A 24,248-nucleotide genomic window follows, 5' to 3' on the forward strand; every position below is an offset into this window, starting at 1 on the left:
TTGACGCAGAGTCACAACATAGTTGAAATTAACTCTTAATTTTGAAAATACCTGAAGTCTTTGGTTGCCAATAACTACAGTCACTAGGTTTGTAAATTTAAACACAATTAAGTTTTATTAATAATAACTATCTGCTTGTTCGTTGGCCACAAACAGGTCCCGGAACAATTGGGTGAATGGCTCCCACGTTCTGTGGAAGCCGTTGTCTGTCCCTCGGATGGCGAATTTGATTTTCTCCATTTGGAGGGATTCCGAGAGGTCGGACAGCCAGTCTGCAGCTCTGGGTGGTGCTGCTGACCGCCAGCCGAACAGGATTCTACGGCGGGCAATCAGGGAGGCAAAGGCAAGGGCGTCCGCCCTCCTCCCCAGGAATAGATCTGGCTGGTCTGAAACCCCGAAGACTGCCACTTTCGGGGATGGCTCCATCCTCATCCCCACCACTTTGGACATTGCCTCGAAGAAGGCTGTCCAGTACTCCACAAGTCTGGGGCAAGACCACAACATGTGGGCGTGGTTGTTCGGGCCTCCTTGGCACCGCTCGCATCTGTCCTCCACCTCCGGGAAGAACCTACTCATACGGGTTCTTGTTAAGTGGGCTCTATGTACCACCTTCAGTTGCGTTAGGCTGAGCCTTGCGCACGTGGAGGTGGAGTTGTCCCTATGCAGTGCTTCGCTCCAGAGTCCCCACCCTATTTCAATCCCCAGGTCTTCGTCTCATTTCTTTCTTGTTGCGTCTAGTATGGTGTCGGCCCTTTCTACCAGTTGGTCATACATGTCGCTACAGTTCCCTTTATCTAGTATGCTTGCTTCCAGTAACTCTTCCAGCAATGTCTGTCATGGCGGTTGTGGGTAAGTCCTTGTCTCCTTTCATAGGAAGTTTTTGAGTTGCAGGTACCTTAGCTCATTCCCCCTGGCTAGCTGGAATTTCTCTGTTAGTTCGTCCAGTGTTGCGATCCTGCCGTCCGTGTATAGGTCCCTGACTGTCAGCGTCCTGTCCCCACCTTTTGAAGGTGGCTTCAGTCAGCGCTGGTGTGAACCTATGGTTGTTGCAGATGGGAGCTTTGTCCGACATTTTGGTCAGGCCAGTTTGCTGCCGTAGTGGTTCCAGGACTGGAGGGTGGCTATCACTATCGGGCTGCTAGTGTGTTTTTTGGTTGGGGATGGGAGTGCCACCGTAGCGAGGGCCCGGAGGGAGGTCCCCATGCAGGAGGCCTCTACCGCGCGATCCCACTCGGCTTCTGGCAGAAGAATAGCCAGGTAGCCAAGAATCAGGGTAAAGTAGCCAAGGCATGACAGGGTGAGATAGACTGGGAGAGCGGGGGCGGGGATGGACAGCTAAACCTAAGAGGAAAGAAAGGCGAACCACAGGAGGGGGGGGGGGGGGAGAAAGAGTGAAGAGACAGGGAACAATAGAGGAGAACCAGGGAGATGTTGGGGGGGGGAGGCAGGGAAATGATTGCCGGAAGGAGGGCACTGGAAACGATAACAAATTTGGCATCTACAGAAACAGAGAGCAAGGAAAATCCGGGCAAAAGATGGGATGAACGGCTGAAGCGGAGGTGAGCGCGAGACGACAACAGTGAAACCCCTCCGGGAAATGCAAATGACAACACCAACACCAGACCCATTTGAGTATTGCCCTCTGTAATTGTTTCTCCGGCACCCAAATGTATATCCACTTCCCCAGTCTCCCCCCCACCCCACAAACAGATGCCTACTTATGTGTTGTGAATAATATTGCCAATTGTACAGAGTTGCTGTTGTTGAGCTGGTGCATAATACCTTACCAGTTACTTTATTTTAGTATTTATTTACTTTTTATTATTACTTTTTTCTTTTTTTTGGGTATGTTTGTGTTTGCCTCGCTCTTCTATATATATATATCTTATTCTGTGTACATAACAGTAAATATACTTTGTTCAAAAACCCAATAAAAAACATTTATAAAAACAATACTAACTATAATTAGGCAACAAATACAACTGGCTAACTACTGTCTAACTTCTAATACCCTCTCATTAACTCCCCCACCATTTACACACACACACAAGACAAACTCAGAGGGGAACGAGGGGTGTTTCAGATAAACTTCTTCCAGTTAGATTTTTCTTCAATCTCAGCCTTCAGTTGAATGTCTTTGCTTTCAGTCTGTAAAAGTTTTCACCGTAGACTCATCAGGATCTCAAGACTTTTCAGCACTCAGAAACAGAGCAAAACACAAACTCTCCTCTCAGTGTTCAGGAGCTTTTTCCTCGGTTCTCTGAAAACCCCATCTGGCAGGACCCAATCGCTGTTTGTTGCTGGGCAGGATACTGTCCTTGGTCAATCCATTGGCCACCAGCCAACCAATCGAACCTAATCCCTCTAATCTCTCAGGTGCCATAAAGTCTGAGTTCTTGTGTTCAAAATTGAAATCTTCACAGCACAGTGCACCATTCCTCATTTCCCCATCTCAACGTAAAGGTATGTCTCCATTAAAGATCCATGGACCAAAATGATAATGACAAAATAAAATAAATAGGAAATAAAGGAATTATAGGAAGGGCTCTTACACTTGGTAAACCAGGTGGTCACCTGGAGCAACAAACTTTGGCAGGACGGCAAGAGACTGAATGAAGTTTTCATGAAAATACCTAAGTAAACAATCAAGCTTGAGCAGTGAGGAGGAAAAATCCAGATCTACTGATATACATCCACATATAGACAAACATAGATTTTCACGTATTTATATTGCAGTCTTTCCCAAAATTGTACTGTATTCCTCATTCTGTTTATGCAACAGTTTTACAAATTTGTACAACTACATAACCATTCCAAAACTACAAACCAGTAAATAGTATCAAAAAAAGTAATTTAATCTTGTCCAATCTATCGTAATTATTATTGGATAAATTGACCTTAAACTCATCTAGTAACTATTGCAGGAATACAAAGTATTATATCATGTGAGCTGCATTACACAGCATTTCTTCCAGTCCATATACCGTGCAAAATGTGGAACAACGAGAATGGATAATCAGTATCACAATACCCTCCTTCCTCATGCGAAATAAATGATTAAATGTAGAATTTTTATTCATGCTAATATTCATTTTCAAAAGCTAATTTTTCGGACGGTGGGGCTGAAGGTTTTCCCAAGGTGCTCAATTCGCTGGCTGTGGCCCTGTCTGTCGACGCACTGTTGTCTGACAACTTTACACAATATTGCTTTGTTGTAATTAATTGAGGGATTGTTAGGTCACAGTGACTGCCCAAGGCCCATAACCAAAAATTGGCAGGTTTTCAGAATCCAACATGTAGACATTAGCACTATAGTTTGAAGTTTCCCCTTTATTGAGACTCACTGAATGGTATTTCACAAAAGCTATTTTGTAACACAATAATAACCGTAGTTCTTGATGAGAGGGTGTAATTAACCTCTTTGGTTATTCAGTGCATTGCTGTTCATGGTCTCACATCCTATTAATAATGGAATCAATTCTCATTGACCGTATATTTTAATTGTTCATAAACGTCTTAACATTATCCTTTGTACATAAACTAAAAGTGGACTACAAATTACAGCATTTAAAATTAATACATAATAAGTTGAATTGCTAAGCAGTCAAACAATTATTAAAACCGACGTAAAAGTAACAGAAATGAGATGTGAAACTGTTTTCAATTTCAAATGGTATTTTCAAAGCAAAGATGTGCAAACCCAGCACAAAGTAGGTGGGTCACACTCGCAAAGTTGCCACTTTTGGCTAAATTATGTACTAAATATATACAGTGAAAATATTTGAGCAGGTTTACCAGAATGGTAGCTGGACTAAAGGAGTTAAAGTTGTGAGGACAGATCGCAAAGATGTGGCTTGCATTTCCTTGAGTACAGAAGTTTAAAGGGAGATTCAATGGAGGTCTAAAAGATAATTAAAGGAGTTCACAGGATTGGAAAGTGGGGGAGCATGGAATATTGGCTACAACTTTAAAATAAGTGCTAGACCATACGGGATGATGTCGGAAAGCTCATCTTCAAACAAGCGGAGGGGGAAATTTGGAACACTCTCGACAACAAGCTGTTGAGATGAAGTCAATTGAAGCTTTAAAAATGGAGGTTTAGCTTTGTTCGCCAAGTATATTAAAGGTCATAGAGCCAATTCGCTGACATGGAGTTAAGGTATTGATGAGCTATGAGTTAATTGAAGGACAGTACAGGCTTGCAGGACTGAATGGCCTCCCTCCCCCCTATTTCCAACACACTACATATTGTGCTTTTCAGATAACAAACCATACAGGAAGATGGCTTTATAATGAAGGTAAATAATTTGTTCTTTTGTCCACTTAGGAACCATTAGTCACTGCCTCTGGAACTTCAATACATAATTGTGGTATTTCAGCTGTAAGTAGTGCCACTTATTAATGCAATAATTCATGGGATTTGTTGTGGGAGGTTGCACTCTGCCAAGCAACCTGTACCTCGTTATTCGCAAAAAGGTAGATTTTAAATTGTGCAGGGTGGAACGTTCTTCACAGGGAATAACATTCGACTTCAATTATCCTTCCCACTCTTTCACATTTTCAAGCGATTGTGCAGGATGTTACACAGTGCAGATTTTTTTTTAGTGCAGGTTTCGATCAGTGCTGTGTTATTACAACAAAAAGACTTTGCAGATTGTTTACAGCTGCATAATATGTCACTTTTAAATGGACATTTCTGAACATAGTGCAAAATCTTATCAAACTAAAGTAGTCACCATTAAACAAGGTCAGCCGTCAGCAATAACAAGCCATTTTCATCCTCACTTCCACTGGAAAAGGTCTGAGGTTCATACAGACATGATCAAATTATTCACTTAAAGTTTACTGCAAGTCTCCACGTCTGGATGCCTTTAGCCAGGGTGATCTCATCAGAAAGATTGTCTTCCAATCCTGGCAGTACGTCAGAATTCTTGGACTCCAGGTAGGTTAAAAGAGTGTCTTTAAGGCTATATTAAAACAATAAGGTGAATGCTTCAAGCTCAATAAATACAGTACACATTAAAATAACTTTCATCATCATTTGCAAGTCCCAATAAATAGATTTTTGATTTGCTTTTCAAGATTGACCTAATTGCCAGTTTACATTGATAAGATGTTTGAGCCCATTTTATTTTGCTACCTCAATTGCACATTTCCTTTTTTGCAGGCAGGACCTCCACCTGCACCCTTGACACCGGCGCTTTCTCTGGGGACAGAGCAATTCATACATAATGCGGGTGTTACTAGAGTTCCTGACATCAGTGGTGGGCAGCTGCCATCAGGGATTGAGGCAGGCAGACATACTAGGAAGCGGCGTAGGGGCCCTTTGCTTCTCATGGGCAAGTGATGGGAAATAGTTGCATGGCGCCATCTTGTTGTTTGCGTCCAATAAGATGTGCCTGCCTAACATTGGTGGATATACTGAGTATCTGCTTAACTTTCAGCGTGCAATTCTGGAATGGCATCAAGTGTCGGGGAGCAGTGGAAAAGCTACCCATCTTACTTTCCTCCCCCCACCACCTCCCCCAATACCCTCATGAAGCTGCCATTAGTTTACTGGCAAAACCACCAGCGTCTTTATTTTGAAGCTTTCAAGTGCAGCATTCAATTCTGGGCACCATCACACACACACACTCTCTCTCATGTCAGGGATGATTCTTTCTTGTGGATGGCTGGGTTTAAGTGATACGTCAATGTTGCAGAAGGTTTATGAGCCCCACCCTAACATTTCTGGTTCTCTCACAGTGGCTGGCTTCTTGCTTTGAGCAGCTGCCCTCTCTTTCCATCTCTCGCCATTCTCTCCCAGTGGTTGCCTTGCTGATTAAAAGGTCTTGACATTATTTTCAATGATGGATCGTCATTTTGGTCACGATTGGCCATTGTGTTGCTGTTTAATAGAGTAATCCTTCATGGAGGTTTTGACATTGTCTTTGAACTGTTTCTTTTGGCTCCTGTTTGAGTGGTCTCCCTGGTTTAGCTCTGAGTAGAGACCTGTTTGGACTGTCTTGAGTCGAGCATTCTGACAACATGTCCCATCCATCCCAGCTGATCTAAGATTATCATGGCCGCTATATATTTAGCGTAACGAAGATTTAGAGGATGCTCATGGTTGTTCTTTTGACCTTCCACTTGATTTGAGGGATCTCTTTAAGACAGTGTGATGTTGTTCTACAGCTTTGATACATCATCTCCAAGCCGCCCAAGCTTCAGCATCATAGAGAAGTGCAGGGGAGAACCACTGCTAGTTAAAACTTGTATTTAGTGTCGGGTCTGAAATCATGATTCTCGAAAGCTTCAATACGTATCATTAGCTGGGGTAGCGCATTGGAGTCAGCGGTGTATCTCTTCATCGAAGTGTGATGATAATGTCATGATAGGGAGAGTTAATGTACTGGAGGAGTGGACTTTGATGGGCTCACTTTCCATGTCTTATCCTTGACTTTTCTAAGTACTGTGAGTACTCGAACCTCAAATCTTAGAAGAATACTTAAGCATTGCACACACAAGAGGTCATTTTAACCTGAAGCACCCAGCGGGGAACTGAAGCAATTGGCTGGGCGGCCTGGTTGATACTTAACCCAATTTTACATTCCATCGAAGTATATGCAAACTAATATCCGACAGCTCATGAAAAGATTATCCAGTCTGATGCCATCCGTTTCCTCTGGTGGGAGGTTAAAATTACCCCTAACATTGCAATTCATCCCCTGACCAAAGTGGCCAACATGCTGGTAATTCAAAGTGAGACGATCCAAATTAGTGCCAAACATACAAATGTTATGAGGGCTTTGTGCTATCCCCATGAGTCAGAATTACTCAAACTTACTGGACAGGATTCTCCATGGCGGGCCGGCTTTCGGCGCCGGAGCAGCGCACAGCACTCCGGCGCAGTTCTAGCCCCCGAGGAAGGGGGGAATGTCTGGGCCTGGAGGCCTGTTGGCGGCGCCGTCGCTCGCGCCGGTTTTGACGACAGCGTCAACACTTGGCCGGGATTTCGGAGAACCCCGGCCAAAATATTTGGGATCCTTAATCAAAAAGTATAAGCCTTCTACCATTTATCTGGGAAGAACCTCATCCCAATCCATATTGAAAAAGGGCAGTAATGGATCAAGCTGTTTATTAGCATTTTGTAACGGCTGGTGTCTATTACCTCCAACTGGGCAAGAAGTTGTCATCTTCATTGCTTTGAGCTGTCTTTAGGACCAGAATCTCATGGAGCTCCCAGAGAAATGTGTTGATGTCAGTGGATGCAAAAAAGCTCTTCAGTTCTGTTTCTTCCTCGGGAAGTAATTGTACCTTGTATGTCTCAGGAATCCTCTCAAATGGGTCCTAGTAAAAGGAAAGGAAAATTTATTGTAACCCAGTCCCTCTGAATTTATTGAAAGTCTGCTATTTCAGTGTTATAAATGCACTGCTGAACATGAATAAAGGTAGTAACGTTCGCACCTTTTTCGTGGCCAGCATGACCTGGGATTTCCAAGATGACAGCAATTGCCAGAGGGACAGCGTGTGCTTCAGTTTGCAACCTTCAAATGCCTGGTGGGGAAAGAACAAAGGATATTCTAAATGCTAATATAACGCAGGTGGAAAATGAAGGTACCACTCTGACAGGAGCCAAATTAATGTTCCCATATATATGGCAAATAACGGCAAATTTGATGCTGCGCAATTATATGATGCTGCGGAATTATGTGATCTCACAGCGTTACGCATGAGTAACTTAACCTCTTTTGCATGTCAATAAAATGGCACAGATGAAAATCAGAGTCATCTGAGTTTATATTGATCATTGTGAGGGTTTTACTTCCTTGGTTACTGAATAGTGGTCAATGTTTGTTATGCAAATATACTCTCAAGTGAAGTGCATTATCCAGTATTGTGTGCAAGGCATTATTCACTATGGTTGGTGCATGTGTATGTAACATATCTACCCCCCGGGTCTGCTTCTATATTCCCCACCTTGAATGCCATCTGCTTATTAACCACGATCGCCACACCCCTCGTTTTAAAGTCTGTGTGCATATGGCTAAATGGTGTGGCCATAGCCATACCTGTGGCTAGTCAAGTAACTTTTAAAGGACAACATTGGGCTGGCAATGGTGAGCAAGTGGGGAAATGTGATGAGAATGCATCTGGATAGATGAGGTGGGTGCAAATTCCAACCATACTCTTAGCACAGTTCCAAACTCACCCAAACATTCAACAATTACAGCCAATAACTACTGAGGAAATTCACTAAATAAATTAAAATGGAAAGGCTATAAAGGAAGATGCTGATGAGTAATTGAAAGGTGGGAAGGCAGGTACCGCCACTGTGCTGGAAAGTAAGTCTTTACCTCTGGCAAGCACTAGCAATGCTCGCCTGATAGCGTCTATGTTGATACAGACCTTGCTGACACGGGCTAACACTCTCCGATCCATCCGTAAAGTTTCTTTGAGATAGCAGAGAAGCTGGTTGTCTGGGGATCCTCCTGCAGTAGCTAGGAACCCGACTACAATCTCAATGATGTCCAGGGCATCGCAAGTGTCACTGTAGGATTTCAGCTGCATTGTGACTGCAGTACAGGCAGAATGTGATAATGTTGCCTAAAAGAGAGAATAGGAAAGAATGAATGTCCTCCCCCTCGGTTTATTTTCATTCAAATTGGTAGAGTTGCAAGTGAACAGTGAGGAATTATACTTTATTGGTGCTGGGGCTAGTATTGGATGGGGTTTGGTTAATATGCATTGTTACAATCCCAACTAATGTTAATATCGTACAAATCAGATCCCAGGGTGAAACCTGGCTTAATTGTCTCAGGAAAATAAGGAATTACAATATTTTTATTGTGGTAACATCACTGTCACATTTCTTATGTACTGGAAAATAGGCTGGTGAGTGTACATTTGCTGTCATTGGATTGAGAGACGGAATGACTGCAAGGGTTGAAATCAACACCAAGAAGTGGTTTTGATATATTAATGAACCAAGAGGAACCTCGATAAGAATTCACATCAGGCAATCAAATAAGTCATTTTGAAGTGAGTTGTTTAAGCACAAAGGGGAAATATACAAGTTGTAAAAATTGAGGCCTAAATAAGTGAGGCAAAGAGCAGGTAAGATTACTTCTCAAAATATAGGAGCTCAAATAAAGAAGGCAGTTTGATCAGATTCTAGGGAAAGGGCACTTCTGAGAGACTGGATTAAACAATAAGATGACAGAGAAATCAAAGGGAAAGAATGCATTTAAGAAAACATTGAAGTTTGTGTGAGGGGATAGCTGCCTAAGCTCTCCCAGAATACAGTGTGGACAAGGCAGTCAGTTGTTGTCAGCCTCTGAGGACACCCTAGGAGCAAAAGGGCACTGCAGAGTAAAATTACTAAATTCTATAGATCTAAAAATCGAAAAGGACTGTTGCCAAATGGAAAAGGAAAGATTAGCTCTGAGTGTAGATTAAGTTAAGATCATTTGGAACTGTTTTGAAGCACTGTTAATTATGTGAAACTATTCTTCCACCTCAAGTGTATTTTAAAAAATAAACATTTATAAAGAACAAAGAACAATACAGCACAGCAACAGTCCCTTCGGCCCTCCAAGCCTGCGCCGATCATATGTCCGATCTAGACCAACTGCCTGTATCCTTCTATACCCCGTCTGTTCATGTGTCTATCCAGATAAGTCTTAAAGGTCGCTAACGTATCTGCCTCAACCACCTCACTTGGCAGTGCATTCCAGGCCACCACCACCCTCTGTGTAAAAATCTTCCCCGCACATCTCCACTGAACCTTTTCCCCCTCACCTTGAGCTTGTGCCCTCTTGTAATTGTCATTTCCGACCTGGGGAAAAGCCTCCAACTGTTCACCCTATCTATACCCCTAATAATGTTATAAACTTCTATCAGGTCGCCCCTCAGCCTCCGTCTCTCCAGGGAGAACAATCCCAGTTTATTCAATCTCTCCTCACAGCTAATACCCTCCATACCAGGCAACTTTAATATGCAATCATCACAATTGGTTGGAGATGCCATTTTCTGATTTCAGAATACCTCCTCATAATATACAAATTGCAAAAAAAGTTTTGGCAGCTGTTCATGTTTCCCTTTGGGATTTGGGGAGTTCGGCATTTACCATCAGCCATGCCTTAACAAAATATCCTTTTGTCTTAGATACGGTGATGTAAAGTTACTAAACAGGTTCACAGGAGTTTACGAATTAACTTTTCACATAAAGAATTTATTACACAAGAAAAAATGACCTATATTACAGCAGACAAAATGGTTGTAAAGTCTTAATACAAACACCAGAAAAATGATTCAAACTCATTATTCCTTTTATCCCAGCAATACCCTTACAGACAAAAACACAAGTGAAGGTTTACCACTTCCTTAACACGAAGACATCTCACTTGGACTGGCCCTGTTGCAAATGCTTTTCTCCCTTCAGTTTTCTGAGCAAACACGAGTTCCCTAAACTCAGTCCCCCAGCAGCCTTGCAGGATTTATAACTTGAGAGCTTAGAAGCTCTGCCTTCACTCTCTGACATGCACACTCTCAACTGCTTCTCTGTCTTTCCTCGTATCTCTGTGTGTAACTGGATCCCTGTCATTAGGCAACAACAGTTTTTTCTACTTTGAGTTTTTTCTTATATTCACGAAACTGCTAACACTTTTGTAACCCATCTCTTCAGTTCATTACAAATGTAGGACTTCCGGTGACGGCGGGCGGGAGGCAGCAGCACACTGGAGGGCTCCCGCTCGGGAATAGAAATTTTGGGCTTTTAATGCCCGGTTCCAGGGGCAACGAAGGCTAAAAAAGTTGCAAGAAGGCACAGGGAGGAGAAATGTTCAAGTTTGGGAGAAAAGCAGCCATGAAAAAGGGGGTTAATGAAAGTCCGCTGGCGAGTGGAAAAGTTAGCACAAGAACTGTAAGGAAAGCGGAGGCTGGAGCACCCGGAGAGGCCGCATCGCTCACGGCAGAAGAAATGACCAAAGTGATGGTTGTGGAATTTGAAAAACAGTTCACAAAGCACTTGGAAGCGATGAAGAAGGTGATGGGGGTGGTATTGAAAGTGCTGGTGGAGGAGGCGGTATCAAGTGCACCGGTGGAGGTGCGGGAGCAAGGTGAGACACTGAAGGAAGTGTAAGAGGCATTATCGCAACACAGTGATCAACTCACCTCGATGGGGAAGGAGTTGCGGAGGGTGATAGAGACCAATAAGGGTCTGCGAGCCAAAATGGAAGGCCTGGAAAACAGATCCAGGCCACAGAATCTGAGGATTGTGGGTCTGCCCAAAGAGGTGGAAGGCCCGAGGCCGACGGAGTATTTTGCCACGATGTTGGCGGAGCTATTGGGTGAGGGGGAACGATCCCTCCCGATACGAACTGGATCGGGCTCATCGGTCGTGGAGGCCTATACCAAAGGCGAGTGAGCAGCCAAGAGTAGTAACTGTATGTTTCAGTGTGAAGGAGAAGGTCCTGTGCTGGGTAAAGCAGAAGCGGGTGGTGCAGTGGGCTGGAGCTGGTATACGCATATACCAGTACTTTACGGTGGAGCTGGCGAGGAGGCGGGCTGCCTTCAGCCGGGTGAAGAAGGCACTGTACATCAGCAAGGTGCAGTGTGGCATAGTATATCCAGTTGAGGGTGACCTACAAATCTAAGGACTTTTATTTTGGGACGGCGGAAGCGGCAGAGGGGTTTGCGAAGGCAGATGGACTGTGGCAGAATTGAGAAATGGGACTGAGAGTGGGTCGTGTACCGATGTAGCCTCATGTAACTTTATTTTTTCACTGCGTGTTGGTGTATGTACTAAATGGGTCAATGCTGTATACTTGGTCAAGGGAAGAGTTGGGACTTTCATTTGCAGTGATGGTTCTTTGGGGCTTGGGTGTGTATGCGGGGTTGTGTGCTAAAGGGGATTTCTTGGTTTTCCTGGGGCTGGGCAAGGGGGAAGGAGACCCGGGTGGGGGCCTCCACGCTGGCCGATTTAAGCCGGCCAGTGAACGGGAGTGAGGGGGGGGAGGGGCTGCGGCCATTGGAGCCTGGTAGAACAGGTTTCGGTGAGTCTAGCCGGGGTGAAAAGTTGGGGGAAGGAACCGAGGTTGGGGGGAGGAGTTTACGAGAGGAAGTGGCGGGGAGGAGTCTGGGAGGGGGGATGTCTACAATTCATGGTTGCCATTCACAGTACTCTTTCAGGGATTGGATGGCATTGAATATTAGCGGGGGGGGGGGGGGGGGGGGGGGGGGGGGGGGGGGGTAGACTATATATTTCAACGGTGACCAGAGGCGATTCCGGGTGCCTTTTTCTATTTTCCTCCTTGTGAGGTTTTGTTTTATTTGAGGCTTATATTGTCAGGCGGGTCATTGCATGGGGTTTGGTGGGAGGATGGGATCGTTGTTGTTAATAAGGGGATTGACATTGTATTCGTTACCGTTTACTGTTCGTTGGTGGGGTGTAAATTCTGAAGAAAATGTGAAAATGGAGAATAGAAATAATTTTTAAAAAAACAAATGCATGTGTGCAAACAGTGCCTCCAGGCTTCAGGCATGAAGTTCACAGAAAAAAAAACTTTAAATGAAACTAGAACCACGTTCCACCTTTCTCAACAGACAAATACAAATTAAGCTTAAAGTTATGCATCGTTCCAAACAGTATTGTGCCCCTTTCCCCAATTATTCCCAAACTTCAGTCATATTGTTCTGAATGTGGTAGCCAGAACTGCCAAATATTCAATACCCAGTTAGAGGGAGAAACAAGAAGAAGGAAGTGATTGGATTAGCAGTTCGACATAACTTGACCTAACAAGCAGAGGTGGAAGATAATCGCACAAGGATGACAGAAATGTACAACTCCAACACATTTGTGACCTCTCATGCCCTCAACCTGCTCTTTTAGGGCCAAACCTACTTATACCCCACAGTTATGAGACAAGACTGATCGAAGAGATTCAGGCCCCATTAATAATGGACCCGCAATTAACACCCTAAAATATCCCTTAAAAGCTGACAGACTAATGCATTAAATTATTGTTCTCCAGCTTTGCTACCAGATGATTAGTGGGTCAGTCTAGGTTCGATCCATTCAGTGGGAGTAACTAAACATTTAGCAACATCAAAGGAAATGAACCAAATTTTTCATAGATTGGGCTGATGTCTTATTCAATAAAAATGTTAATTCATCCCACAGAGCATATAAAACAGGGTTTTGGGAATTTGAAAAGACAGCACAGAAATATGCCAATGCTTGTCGTTCTCGGAATGGGGTGAGCACGATGCAGTTTCCGATCCAAGTGAGTCAAGAATATAAATATAAATCCATTTGTTTACCTTTTAATCCACTGGATCCATCAATCCTTTCAACTAAAATCTAATGGCCCTGATTTGGAACTTTGAATCATTTTGATTCTCCGTGGAAGTCAAGCAGCGGAGAAAGTAAAATGAAAGTTTCCACCAACTTTATAGGTGGTCCTCAATTTAGGTGGCATCACTCCTGCCAGAAAAGGTGAGAGCTTCGTTACTCGTCGGCGCCATTTTGGTACATTTAAACATGCGCTTGCTGAGTGCTGGAGTCGCACAACAAAGAGTGGCCAGGACCAGCGCTTCTTAGAAGGGTGAACGGAAGCAGCTCTGGGAACGATAAAAAATAATTCACCTGGCACTTTTGGGGCACCAAAAAGGTCACATAAAAGGCCCTCCCTGTGCCTTGCTGCAAATTGTTTCCCTTCAATAAAGTCCCCGATTGTCCAAACCCTCCTCTTTAATCTCTTGCTGCAAGCCCGTAAATGCGGGTGGCTGATTTATTGCCTTCTCTCTGTCGCCGCCATTCCCAAAGATACTGGTGGTCTACCTGTTAGAACCCGGAATGTGTTGGCAGCTTGCCAGCTAACTATCATTGCGGCCCAGCCATCAATATGCTTCAGGCCTCCTGCTGGTGACCTCAGGTGACTACAACGCTTGCTGCAGCCACCAGATGTATACTAAAGATGAAAATCAATCCTAATCCTACCCTGCTCTAAAATAGATATGAATATACAACAGTATGGAGCGCAGTCAGCTTTTGTTCATCAGGTTTTCTGCATGTAATTTCCCCACCAAACATTTACCGTGTCTTCTATTGTTCAGGAATGTGTTAAAATGCTGCCCTTTTTGCCTGTCACCAGCAAATCTTTTCTCAGTCTGATGGAGCAATTCAGTGAGACACAATACAGTAGCAGGAAGCTCCACTTTGGAGAGAATCTACTTACCTAAATCCACAATAAAACTCTTTTAAAACAGAAATATTGAACAGAATGTATCTGTGGTAATCACCACTGTTGTATATATTAGGAGATGTGTGGTAAGGCCCTGTACTACAGGTACGGGGGTAGTCCCTGCATGCTGGCTCCGCCCAGTAGGCGGAGTATAAATATGTGTGCTCCCAGTACAGCAGCTATTTCGCCAGCTGCTGTAGAAGGCCACGCATCTTAGTGTAATAAAGCCTCAATTTTATCCAACTCTCGTTTTTGTGCAATTGATCGTGCATCAGTATCCAACTGCAAATTGCGTCTTGCAAGTCTATGTCCAGACTGCAGAATTTGTTCTGCCTGAAGAAATCACTTACTTGAGATATCTTTGTTTTCAGCTCCTTGAAGATGCTTGAATAATCTCTCTCGTGCCTGCCTACAAATTCAGGAATTCTCTATAAAAAAATGTAAATGTTAATGTAAATGTTATTGTCACAAGTAGGCTTCAATGAAATTACTGTTAAAAGCCCCTAGGCACCACATTCCATTCGGGGAGGCCGGTACGGGAATTGAACCCGCGCTGCTGGCCTTGTTCTGCATTACAAGCCAGCTGTTTAGCCCACTGTGCTAAACCAGCCACTTAATCTTTATTTTTGTCCCAAGTAGGTTTACATTAACACTGCAATGAAGTTACTGGGAAAATCCCCTAGTCGTCACACTCCGGCGCCTGGTCGGGTACACTGAGGGAGAATTCAGAATGTCCAATTCACCCAACAAGCACGTCCTTCGGGATTTCTGGGAGGAAACCGGAGCACCTGGAGAAAACCCACGCAGACACAGGGAGAATGTGCGGACTCTGCAGACAGTGACCCAAGCTGGGATTCGAACCTGGGTCCCTGGTGCTGAGAAACAACAGTGCTGACCACTGTGCTACTGTGTAAAGTGAAAAGAATCTTCAAAAAATATACGTACATTGGCAACTATGGACGGTTTTCCTCTCAGGAACAGTCGTATCAGCTGCCTCTCAATGTTCTCAATATCATACTCCGGTAGTGTCTCCTGCCCTTTTTCCAGGGAGTACTGGCAGTTTGACAGAACAAGTGGAATGAAATCTTTATCAGGGTCACAAATAATTAAATGTGCATCTGATACCTCTTCTGGGTAGACGGAAGATCTATCAGAAAAAAAAGCGTATATCCTATAATTTAGACATAAATACATCAAGTAATCTGACTTCAAAATACTTCAAAGAGGAAATGAGAATACGAATGGGAACACATTGAAGACAGAACTTTATTGACTGAAGCATATGGTCTGGGAAATGTCAGACAAGCATTGCGGCTAATCATAGAATTTACAGTGCAGAAGGAGGCCATTCAGCCCATCGAGTCTGCACCGGCTCTTGGAAAGAGCACCCTACCCAAGATCAACAACTCCACCCTATCCCCATAACCTAGTAACCCCACCCAACACTAAGGGCAATTTTGGACACTAAGGTCAATTGATCATGGCCAATCCACCTAACCTGCACATCTTTGGACTGTGGGAGGAAACCGGAGCACCCGGAGGAAACCCACACACACACGGGGAGGATGTGCAGACTCCGCACAGACAGTGACCCAAGCCGGAATCGAACCTGGGACCCTGGAGCTGTGAAGCGATTGTGCTATCCAAAATGCTACCGTGCTGCCCTCTTTGTCATGCAGATTGATTGACTGGGTGTCAATCAGGAAAAACGTTTTCCTTAAGCATTACAGTTCCTCACCTTCAAGTATTCACTTAAAAAAAAAGCTAAGGAGGAAAATGCTTACTTTTTGTCACCATTAATAGCCCCGAGAAGATCATTTTGAGTCTCAATGAGGAACTTGCTGAGTGCAGTGGCACAAAGGCCTGGGCCCTCTGGCTGAGGCAACAAAACCTCAATGGGACTTTCAAACGTCAACTCCTTCTGACACAGGTCTTTTGGGATTCTCGGATCTGGAAAACAAGAATTTGAAAATATGGCTGAAACAGCGAAGCACAACTCTACACACGGCTAAGTCTGCTAAACCCTCCAGTTGCTCTGCGGCGAATATGTTAGCCTAGATATTGCGACAATAATTGTGTGGAAGCAGGAGAGAACTAGACGGTATCATTTTCAACGGAGCTAAATACAACTCTGAGTCAGGCGCAACCTCAAATAGGTTCACGGAGGAGGCCTATTAACCCATTTAACCTATGATACAAATTGTTAATTTGTACGATGAATGTGAACTAGATTGAAGTTGTTTTAAAAAATGGAATGGGCTGATTCTTAATTCAACAAGAAGGGGATTATGGACATGGCAGTAAGGTGGTAGTTTAATGTGTGGTACTCAACATGGGCCTAAATGACAGTATTATTGGTCGGTTCTAAACATTTTTCATATCCAAGAATGTGACACATTTTAATGTCTATATTCTATCTTAAATGGCCAGTACTTACCCTGAAACAAAAAGCTTAATTACGCCTTCATGGCTTGCCATTGTTAAGCAGGACCACTCCAAACTAAGATGGTTTTCATAATGTGATTCTCATTAAACGGTTAAGGCAGGCGGCAGCCTTGCTCTACAGAATGGATCTCTATCACGTTGCCTTGTACAGAAGCAAAGCCATGCTCACTTCCTGTCCTCTTTCAACCAAAAATGTGATCGGAAGAATACTCAATGTCAGAAAATTGCAATATAATATACACTGTGGCAAAGATACACGAGACACTTTGCGATTTAAGTGAAAACCTCAGAGACTGAGGACATTGTGTAAAATTCTGGAACCTAAGCAAGTAGAAGATTGATATGAAAAATAGTCAGAATTCGCAGCAAAATGGTGTCACTAAATAACATGGATTCAACAGGAAAAACAATCCAATGGCAAGTGGATACAACGGCTAAATTGCACTCACTGTCTTTTGCCAATGACAAACGCAACTGATTCCAGAGCTGTAAGAAAATCTTGATCCTTTTCTCAAAGCTGTGCTTTTGGCCCTGTTGACCTAGAAACACAGAAACAAAACAGGAATAAACCCTAGTGCCCGCAAACAGATTACTAATACCGCTTGGTATCTCTCTGTACAGAATTGCCCGACACTCACATCCTCTGCCCCTCTTTTCATTGTCTAGAGACAACCCATTGTGTCGATTAGAAATGGCAACAACTTATTTGGTCAAAGAATTTCAACTCTTGTGTAGCTCTCTGTTCGACAATCCCACTGCATTCGCGGTAAATGAGTGTCTTCACCACTCAACATCGCTAGCATTAAAAACTAACATCTTACCTGATGCCATTTGCTGCAGGAACTGAGAAATGGTCTTTGATTTCACATCTGAGGCACTTTGGAATGTCCTGATCAATTCATACTGAAGTCCAAGAAGATTGGGTAGATTCTTAAGCATGCTTATGTGACGGGCCTGAGAAAAAGAAGAGCCAGGATGTGTGTCATTTTGTGAGATAATCAAGCTAAGGCATAGGCCATGAATCAGCATTTTCGCAGAAGCCGCAAATCTTGCTCCTCCGTGCCAGTTAATACAATCGTCATGTAACACCACATAAATTAAATATTGGGCAAGTGTTAAATGCTGCTACACTATCTATTGGAAAAGTGTACCCTTTTCAATCAGCTGACTTGGGTGACTTTTGAAACAGCTTGAGTTTGACATTGGGGAGGTGGAATGGAAATCAGAAGAACACAGTGAAAATGATGTACGGATAACAAATCAGGGAGAAATGGGGCTGAATAATGTTACATTTCTCAGCACACAAAGTTAATCCTTTTTTAAACTGAGTCAGTATTGAGTCACTAATCTGAGGATTCTTTTAAAAGCGTATTGGGGAACAGTTAGGGAATGCTAAGGGATATGCTTACAGGTTAAACAAGGGCAGAACTAGTTTGGATATTAGTTGGTTCTTCTTTTGCCAGAGAATAGTAGACTTGAGGAATGTGTTGCCGACTTATGTGTGACCACTGACTTGTTGTATCCCTTCAAAAGCTGGCTCCACTGTTTTGGCCATCTAAAGGTGAATCTCTACTGCCTAAATCTTCCAGTGTTCCTCCATTCTCATTGGGAACACGTCTCTTCCGATAACGTCAACATAACTCTATTATAAAGGACATATTGTGTTAAGACTCATTCTTGATAAAAGGTGACAGCTAAACGACACTGAAAATACCTTTTGAAGAAATTGCCACAGGATAGGTGTTAGTTTCTTTCCATCCTTTTGCTCTACCATGTGTGTAAAGTTTTCCACACATATTCGACGGTGACATTTCCAGGCGGAGGAACAGTTCAAAACATCACCACGAGGAGAGCTCAGCAAATCCGAAGGGTCTCCATACAGCATTTTAACAACAGGACTCCCACCAATTCTGTCATCAGAACTCATCTGCGTGCCCACATCCGACAATCTCTCACCAAGAGCCTGTGAATTACAAAAAGTGGGGAGAGCTTCCTAGTTTACTGGCTCCATAACCTAAAACTTCACCGGCAAGTCACATTTGAGGCGGAGAGGATGGGGGTTGCTTGCTGTTTTGTGACTAGGTCCCGTTTAAACTCCAAATTCAAAATTTCACAAACTGTGAACAAAAATTCAACATTTTTAATTTGCCATAAAATTTACCAAACTCTGGTATCTTGGGTTTACAAGTTGTATCTGATAGTACATTAGAACCATGGAATGATAGAATTTACAGTGCAGTGCAGAAGGAGGCCATTCGGCCCATCGAGTCTGCACCAGCTCTTGGAAAGAGCACCCTACCCAAGGGTCACACCTCCACCCTATCCCCACAACCCCACCCAACACTAAGGGCAATTTTGGACACTATGGGCAATTAATCATGGCCAATCCACCTAACCTGCACATCTTTGGACTGTGGGTGGAAACCGGAGCACCCGGAGGAAACCCACGCACACACGGGGAGAATGTGCAGACTCCGCACAGACAGTGACCCAAGCCGGGAATCGAACTGGGTCCCTGGAGCTGTGAAGCAATTGTGTTATCCACAATGCTACCGTGCTGCCCCACTACCTTACAAACTGATGATTCTCCTTTGTATTACCTTCAGTGCCTGGAATAGTATTTCCAGGATGAAGAATTGCCCTTAGTTATGATATACAATGCAATGGAAATCACTTGGGTTGTCTTTCTTGCCTTTTCCACAAAGTGATATATATCACATTGTCAGACCAATGCGTACCGGCTAAAAATAACATTTAGATTTATTTTCAAGTCAGATCATATACAGAAGCAGTAAAACTCAGCAAGAAGTTAGAAGTATAATCAAAACAGAGTATGTCAACAAGGCTCTTCTCTAGAACTTGTATTTCCTACAGAGTTCCTTACACAACACAGCTTTTGGATAAACGAGCTCTCGACATGACAATGCAACTTTGAATGAGGGTCGCATAATTCTTGGGCAAACACATTGATGCCAGCCGTTAACCGAGGGCTAAAATTCAATAGGTAGGGTTGGGACTTATGCCATAGACCACTCAATCATATCACAGATGTTAATGTTGGAACAGTAACTCTTTTAGTTGTTCAGGCACCAGAGACAAAGATGACAATATTTATCTTTACCACTTGAATGGTAAATAATTTAAATGAAGACCAGATATGTTATATAAAAAGCAGGCAATTCACTCACTCTGTTTATCGCCCAGGCGATTGAAGATGAAAGTCACTGTCAATTAATTTTTAGTCACGTGAATGTGAAATTTTGATGGGAAACTTGTTCAAGCAATCTGTGGCCGAATTAATTTCAGCTGATATTATGTGATATTCTAAAAGGAAATACCCCCATAAGCGCAGCAGTGAAGTAGCAGCTTGGATTAGGTAACGACTCTGCAATGGGGCTTGAGCCCTCTGGCTCGCTGAACATAGGCAGAAAGCTTCTTGACAAAGTGATTCCGTTAAAGATACAACCAGCTGAAGTTAATTTTGCAGCTGTTTGCTCGACATTGGGAAACCTCCTCATATTAGTTCTCTTGCAATCATACCTTCATCCTAACCTTGCCATGTCTACTCCACTTTTCCCATGCTCCTCCTCCACCTTTTCATCCTTGCTTGAAAGATCTCTCTCTTGCCTCTCTGCATTATGAAGAGCACCCAAATAAATCTTGTGTCGCTGGCTGCACTTTATACACTGAAGGCAGTTCTGAGCGTTCAAATGATGTGAACAGTGATATAATGATGAGCGCACTTGCCACACCTAGGCATCAGCAAGGTACGCGTTACACATTAATTCAACTAACCTTGAGCAATGGAGAAATAAGAGCTTTGATGAATTGGCTCTCCCAGGCATTTCTAGCTTGCTTTGACGACAGATGATCATCCCATGCTGTTCGGCCTTCTGGGCAAATAAAGTCACAGAAAGAATATAATTCAGTACAAGGTTCGCTCTGAATTTGAATCTGCCAATAACCCATCCTAACTCGGGATTTTTCTTGAAGACTTGTGGGGGACAATTGACCTCTTATTGGGCAGCACGGTAGCATGGTGGTTAGCATAAATGCTTCACAGCTCCAGGGTCCCAGGTTCGATTCCCGGCTGGGTCACTGTCTGTGTGGAGTCTGCACGTCCTCCCCGTGTGTGTGTGGGTTTCCTCCGGGTGCTCCGGTTTCCTCCCACAGTCCAAAGATGTGCGGGTTAGGTGGATTGGCCATGCTAAATTGCCCGTAGTGTCCTAAAAATGTAAGGTTAAGGGGGGGGGGGTTGTTGGGTTACGGGTATAGGGTGGATACGTGGGTTTGAGTAGGGTGATCATGGCTCGGCACAACATCGAGGGCCGAAGGGCCTGTTCTGTGCTGTACTGTTCTATGTCTATGTTCTTATTTTAAAATAGAAGTTCGTTTTTATGTTTTTATGGAAACGGTACGTATAGATAAATTAAGCTGCAGACTTGCAAGATGTGTGAAATGTCTAATTGAGAGGCTGAATTAAAATTGACACAAATAGGGCAGCGCGGTGGCGCAGTGGTTAGCACTGCTGCCTACGGCGCTGAGGTCCCAGGTTCGATCCCAGCTCTGCGTCACTGTCCATGTGGAGTTTGCACATTCACCCCGTGTTTGCATGGGTTTCGCCCCCACAACCCAAAGATGTGCAGGGTAGGTGGATTGGCCACGTTAAATTGCCCCTTAATTGGAAAAAAAAATAATTGGGTACTCTAAACTTGTTAAAAAAAACAGCAAAAAATTGACATGAATATTCCTGAAAGTACACTGTGCCAGCCTGTGGAATTTTTAGAAATGTTTTGAGCTGCGCACACGCTGTGTAAACAAAGTAACATGTTGCCATATGCCACGTGTACACATCAAGCTGTTCAATCAGATTCAGACACGATAATGCAAAGATAATTCAAAGATGTGTGGGTTAGGTGGATTGGCCATGCAAATTGCCCCTTTGTGTCAAAAAGGTTAGGTGGGGCTACTGGGTTACAGGGATAGGTGGGAGGTGTGGGCTTAAGTCGGGTGCTCTTTCCAGCAGCCGGTGCAGACTCAATGGGCCGAATTGCCTCCTTCTGCACTGTAAATTCTATATAATATGATCAATCCCCAGATATGAATAGCATGGGGTTGAAATTTCTCCATGGTTAGACTGGTTTCTGGAAGCTTCTGTGAGATCTAGTAGGGAGAAGAACCTCTGTCTGCCTTTTATTCAGGTACCTGGGTCAGAAGGGGTGAGGGTGACCAATGATGAGTCTCCCAATGTTGTGCGGCATCCCCACACTATTGATGGCCTGTTCTAAATTTGGAAGATGGAGGTGTATGCTACTCCACCCTTGGTCCAATTAGACCCATCAGGGTAGCTTCTTCAGTACCCCAGATATACACCCACCCCCTCCCAGCACCAACGGCCTGTATACTGTGGACATACCCTGGGGCTGCGCAAGTTTCACTGGGACTGAGTGTCACTGCATCTATCCCGCTCCAGTGTTATGTTTTCACGCTATGTTTCATCAAACAGATTTAAATCTTTGACAATCACTCATCAGAAAATAAACCGAATATTGGTATTTTAACAAAGGCAAATAATTATATGTTGTATGCAAAGCAACTGAAAATTGCCAATGAAAAGGCTATTCTCGAAAGACAGGATAAGCCAATATAGTTTTGAGGGCTCTTGATGCCTCTCCAGCACTTGTTGATGATATGAGTAAACAGTTCAATGTACTGCACAAGACCACCCTACCAATACCTTGAGGCCAATTCAGAAGGTCATCAATAACTAGATGGATGCAAGTGGCAGTGTCATCAATGTTCTTCCCCAGTGACTTTCCAAGCTGATCCAGATCTATTTCAAGATGCTGCCACAGGAACTCTGACACATTTTGTACTTGTGGCTTAATCATGTCTCCAATGACCTGCATAAGAAATAAATAGACTGAGTTTTGGTAGTTTCAACTTCACAAGAAATGTGTTCACAGAGCAAGTGTCTACACCTATTCACCTTTTTTAAAACGGAGTCTTTATCACATCAGTCATATCTTTGAATAACAGAGGATTTAAAATCTCCACCACACTGATACATTTTAAATGACAAGTTATTACCCTGCTATGACTGCTTTCTGTGGCTGCCACCTATTTGAATTTATTGGTGATGACAAATTGAATAGATTGGAAATTATTTCATGTGATAATTACATTTCACACTCATGTTTGCTATTTTAGTGCAGGGATTAAGAATTCATTTTTTTTCAAGTGAAGAATGAGGGGCTTATGTATACCAGTTGCTTCCACGTGACATGGAACACAGAGGGTTAAGTTCAGGGGCAGTTATAATATGAAGCTGGGGTAGAACAGAGGGGCTAATGGGAACTGATGCTGTAAACTAAGGTAAGGTCGCCATAGTCCCAGGTGACCACAAGCTGCTTTCTCCTTTGAGGGGGAGAGCTGACTGGTGGTGGTTTAACCCGAGGATCACCACGCCTCAGTCGAGGGGCAAGATTGAGAAGGCGCAGCCTTCGGGAATAACCTCAGCCGGAACGGGGATTGAACCCACGCTGCTGGCCTTGCTCGTGCCAGCTGAGACTGTAATTCCACCTGCCTGTCAAAGGTGGCACACAGCATCTCTTGTGGGGGAAGTGTGTAATTAGTGAGACAAATGTGGGGCAGTTTCATTGGTGAATGTGGATATAGAACTTTAGGATAGAAAATGTTGAGAGCAAATGCACAGATATGTGATTTTTAATTATGAATGCGAGCCTTTCTGTTAGATATTAAAATGCTATTGTTGCACAGCAAAACACTCGGCCTCAAATAATTTAATTAAAAAATTAGTCGCTTACATGACAATGATGAACTGCTCCGAGCATCATTGATATGTGTGTCAGTCCTCGCAGTAACAAGAAAGCAACAGGAGCCATTTGCCGATCGGGAGCAACAACTTGACCTCTCCTTGAGGCCTGTCCCAAGATGTGACCAGTCTGAGTTTGATCTCCATAGCTAGAAAAGAACCACGTACCTGATGAACCACAAGATTCCTGGAGTTCTACTCTGCCGCTGCATGTGACCTAAAGTAAATTCATCAACTTCCGGCACAGGTCTAACCGCCATCTGAGATCAGTTCAGGTTTCACTCAAAACCGCTGGCATGGCACTGCTGCTTTTAATCGTCTGCAGTGCCTTCCGGCAGCATTTGATTGTGAAGCAGAGTTCCCCCTGTTTTTTCCCCCTCCAAACGCGTAACTGGAGAGATGTTCAGCATTAGGCCACCTTTCCACTATTCCCAGTGTTTGCGATGCAAGCTGCAAAGCTGATCATAGAATCATAGAATTTACAGTGCAGAAGGAAACCATTCGGCCCATCGAGTCTGCACCGGCCCTTGGAAAGAGCACTCTACCCAAGCCCACGCCCTATCCCCGTAACCCCACCCAACCTTCTTGGACACTAAGGGCAATTTAGTATGGCCAATCCACCTAACCCGCACATCTTTGGGCTGTGGGAGGAAACCGGAGAACCCGGAGGAAACCCACGCACACACGGGGAGATTGTGCAGACTCCTCACAGACAGTGGCCCAGCAGGGAATCGAACCTGGGA

General features: G+C 43.8%; 1 protein-coding gene across 1 annotated transcript in view; it reads right to left on the minus strand.

Moving 5' to 3' along the window:
- Positions 1 to 3,315: 3,315 nt before the first annotated feature.
- Positions 3,316 to 24,248, minus strand: part of LOC119952961 (E3 ubiquitin-protein ligase rnf213-alpha-like) — a 174,877-nt gene continuing 153,944 nt past the window's right edge. Inside the window, 13 exon segments of the mRNA XM_038776606.1 lie at positions 3,316 to 4,967; positions 7,151 to 7,329; positions 7,447 to 7,536; positions 8,389 to 8,586; positions 14,576 to 14,653; positions 15,171 to 15,372; positions 16,010 to 16,175; positions 17,120 to 17,209; positions 17,492 to 17,624; positions 18,385 to 18,633; positions 20,466 to 20,563; positions 22,408 to 22,573; positions 23,498 to 23,654. Coding sequence (XP_038632534.1) covers positions 4,832 to 4,967; positions 7,151 to 7,329; positions 7,447 to 7,536; positions 8,389 to 8,586; positions 14,576 to 14,653; positions 15,171 to 15,372; positions 16,010 to 16,175; positions 17,120 to 17,209; positions 17,492 to 17,624; positions 18,385 to 18,633; positions 20,466 to 20,563; positions 22,408 to 22,573; positions 23,498 to 23,654 — 1,942 coding nt within the window. The 3' untranslated portion in view covers positions 3,316 to 4,831.

This window comes from Scyliorhinus canicula, chromosome 18 (assembly GCF_902713615.1).
Source record: "Scyliorhinus canicula chromosome 18, sScyCan1.1, whole genome shotgun sequence".
Taxonomy (NCBI): Eukaryota; Metazoa; Chordata; class Chondrichthyes; order Carcharhiniformes; family Scyliorhinidae; genus Scyliorhinus; species Scyliorhinus canicula.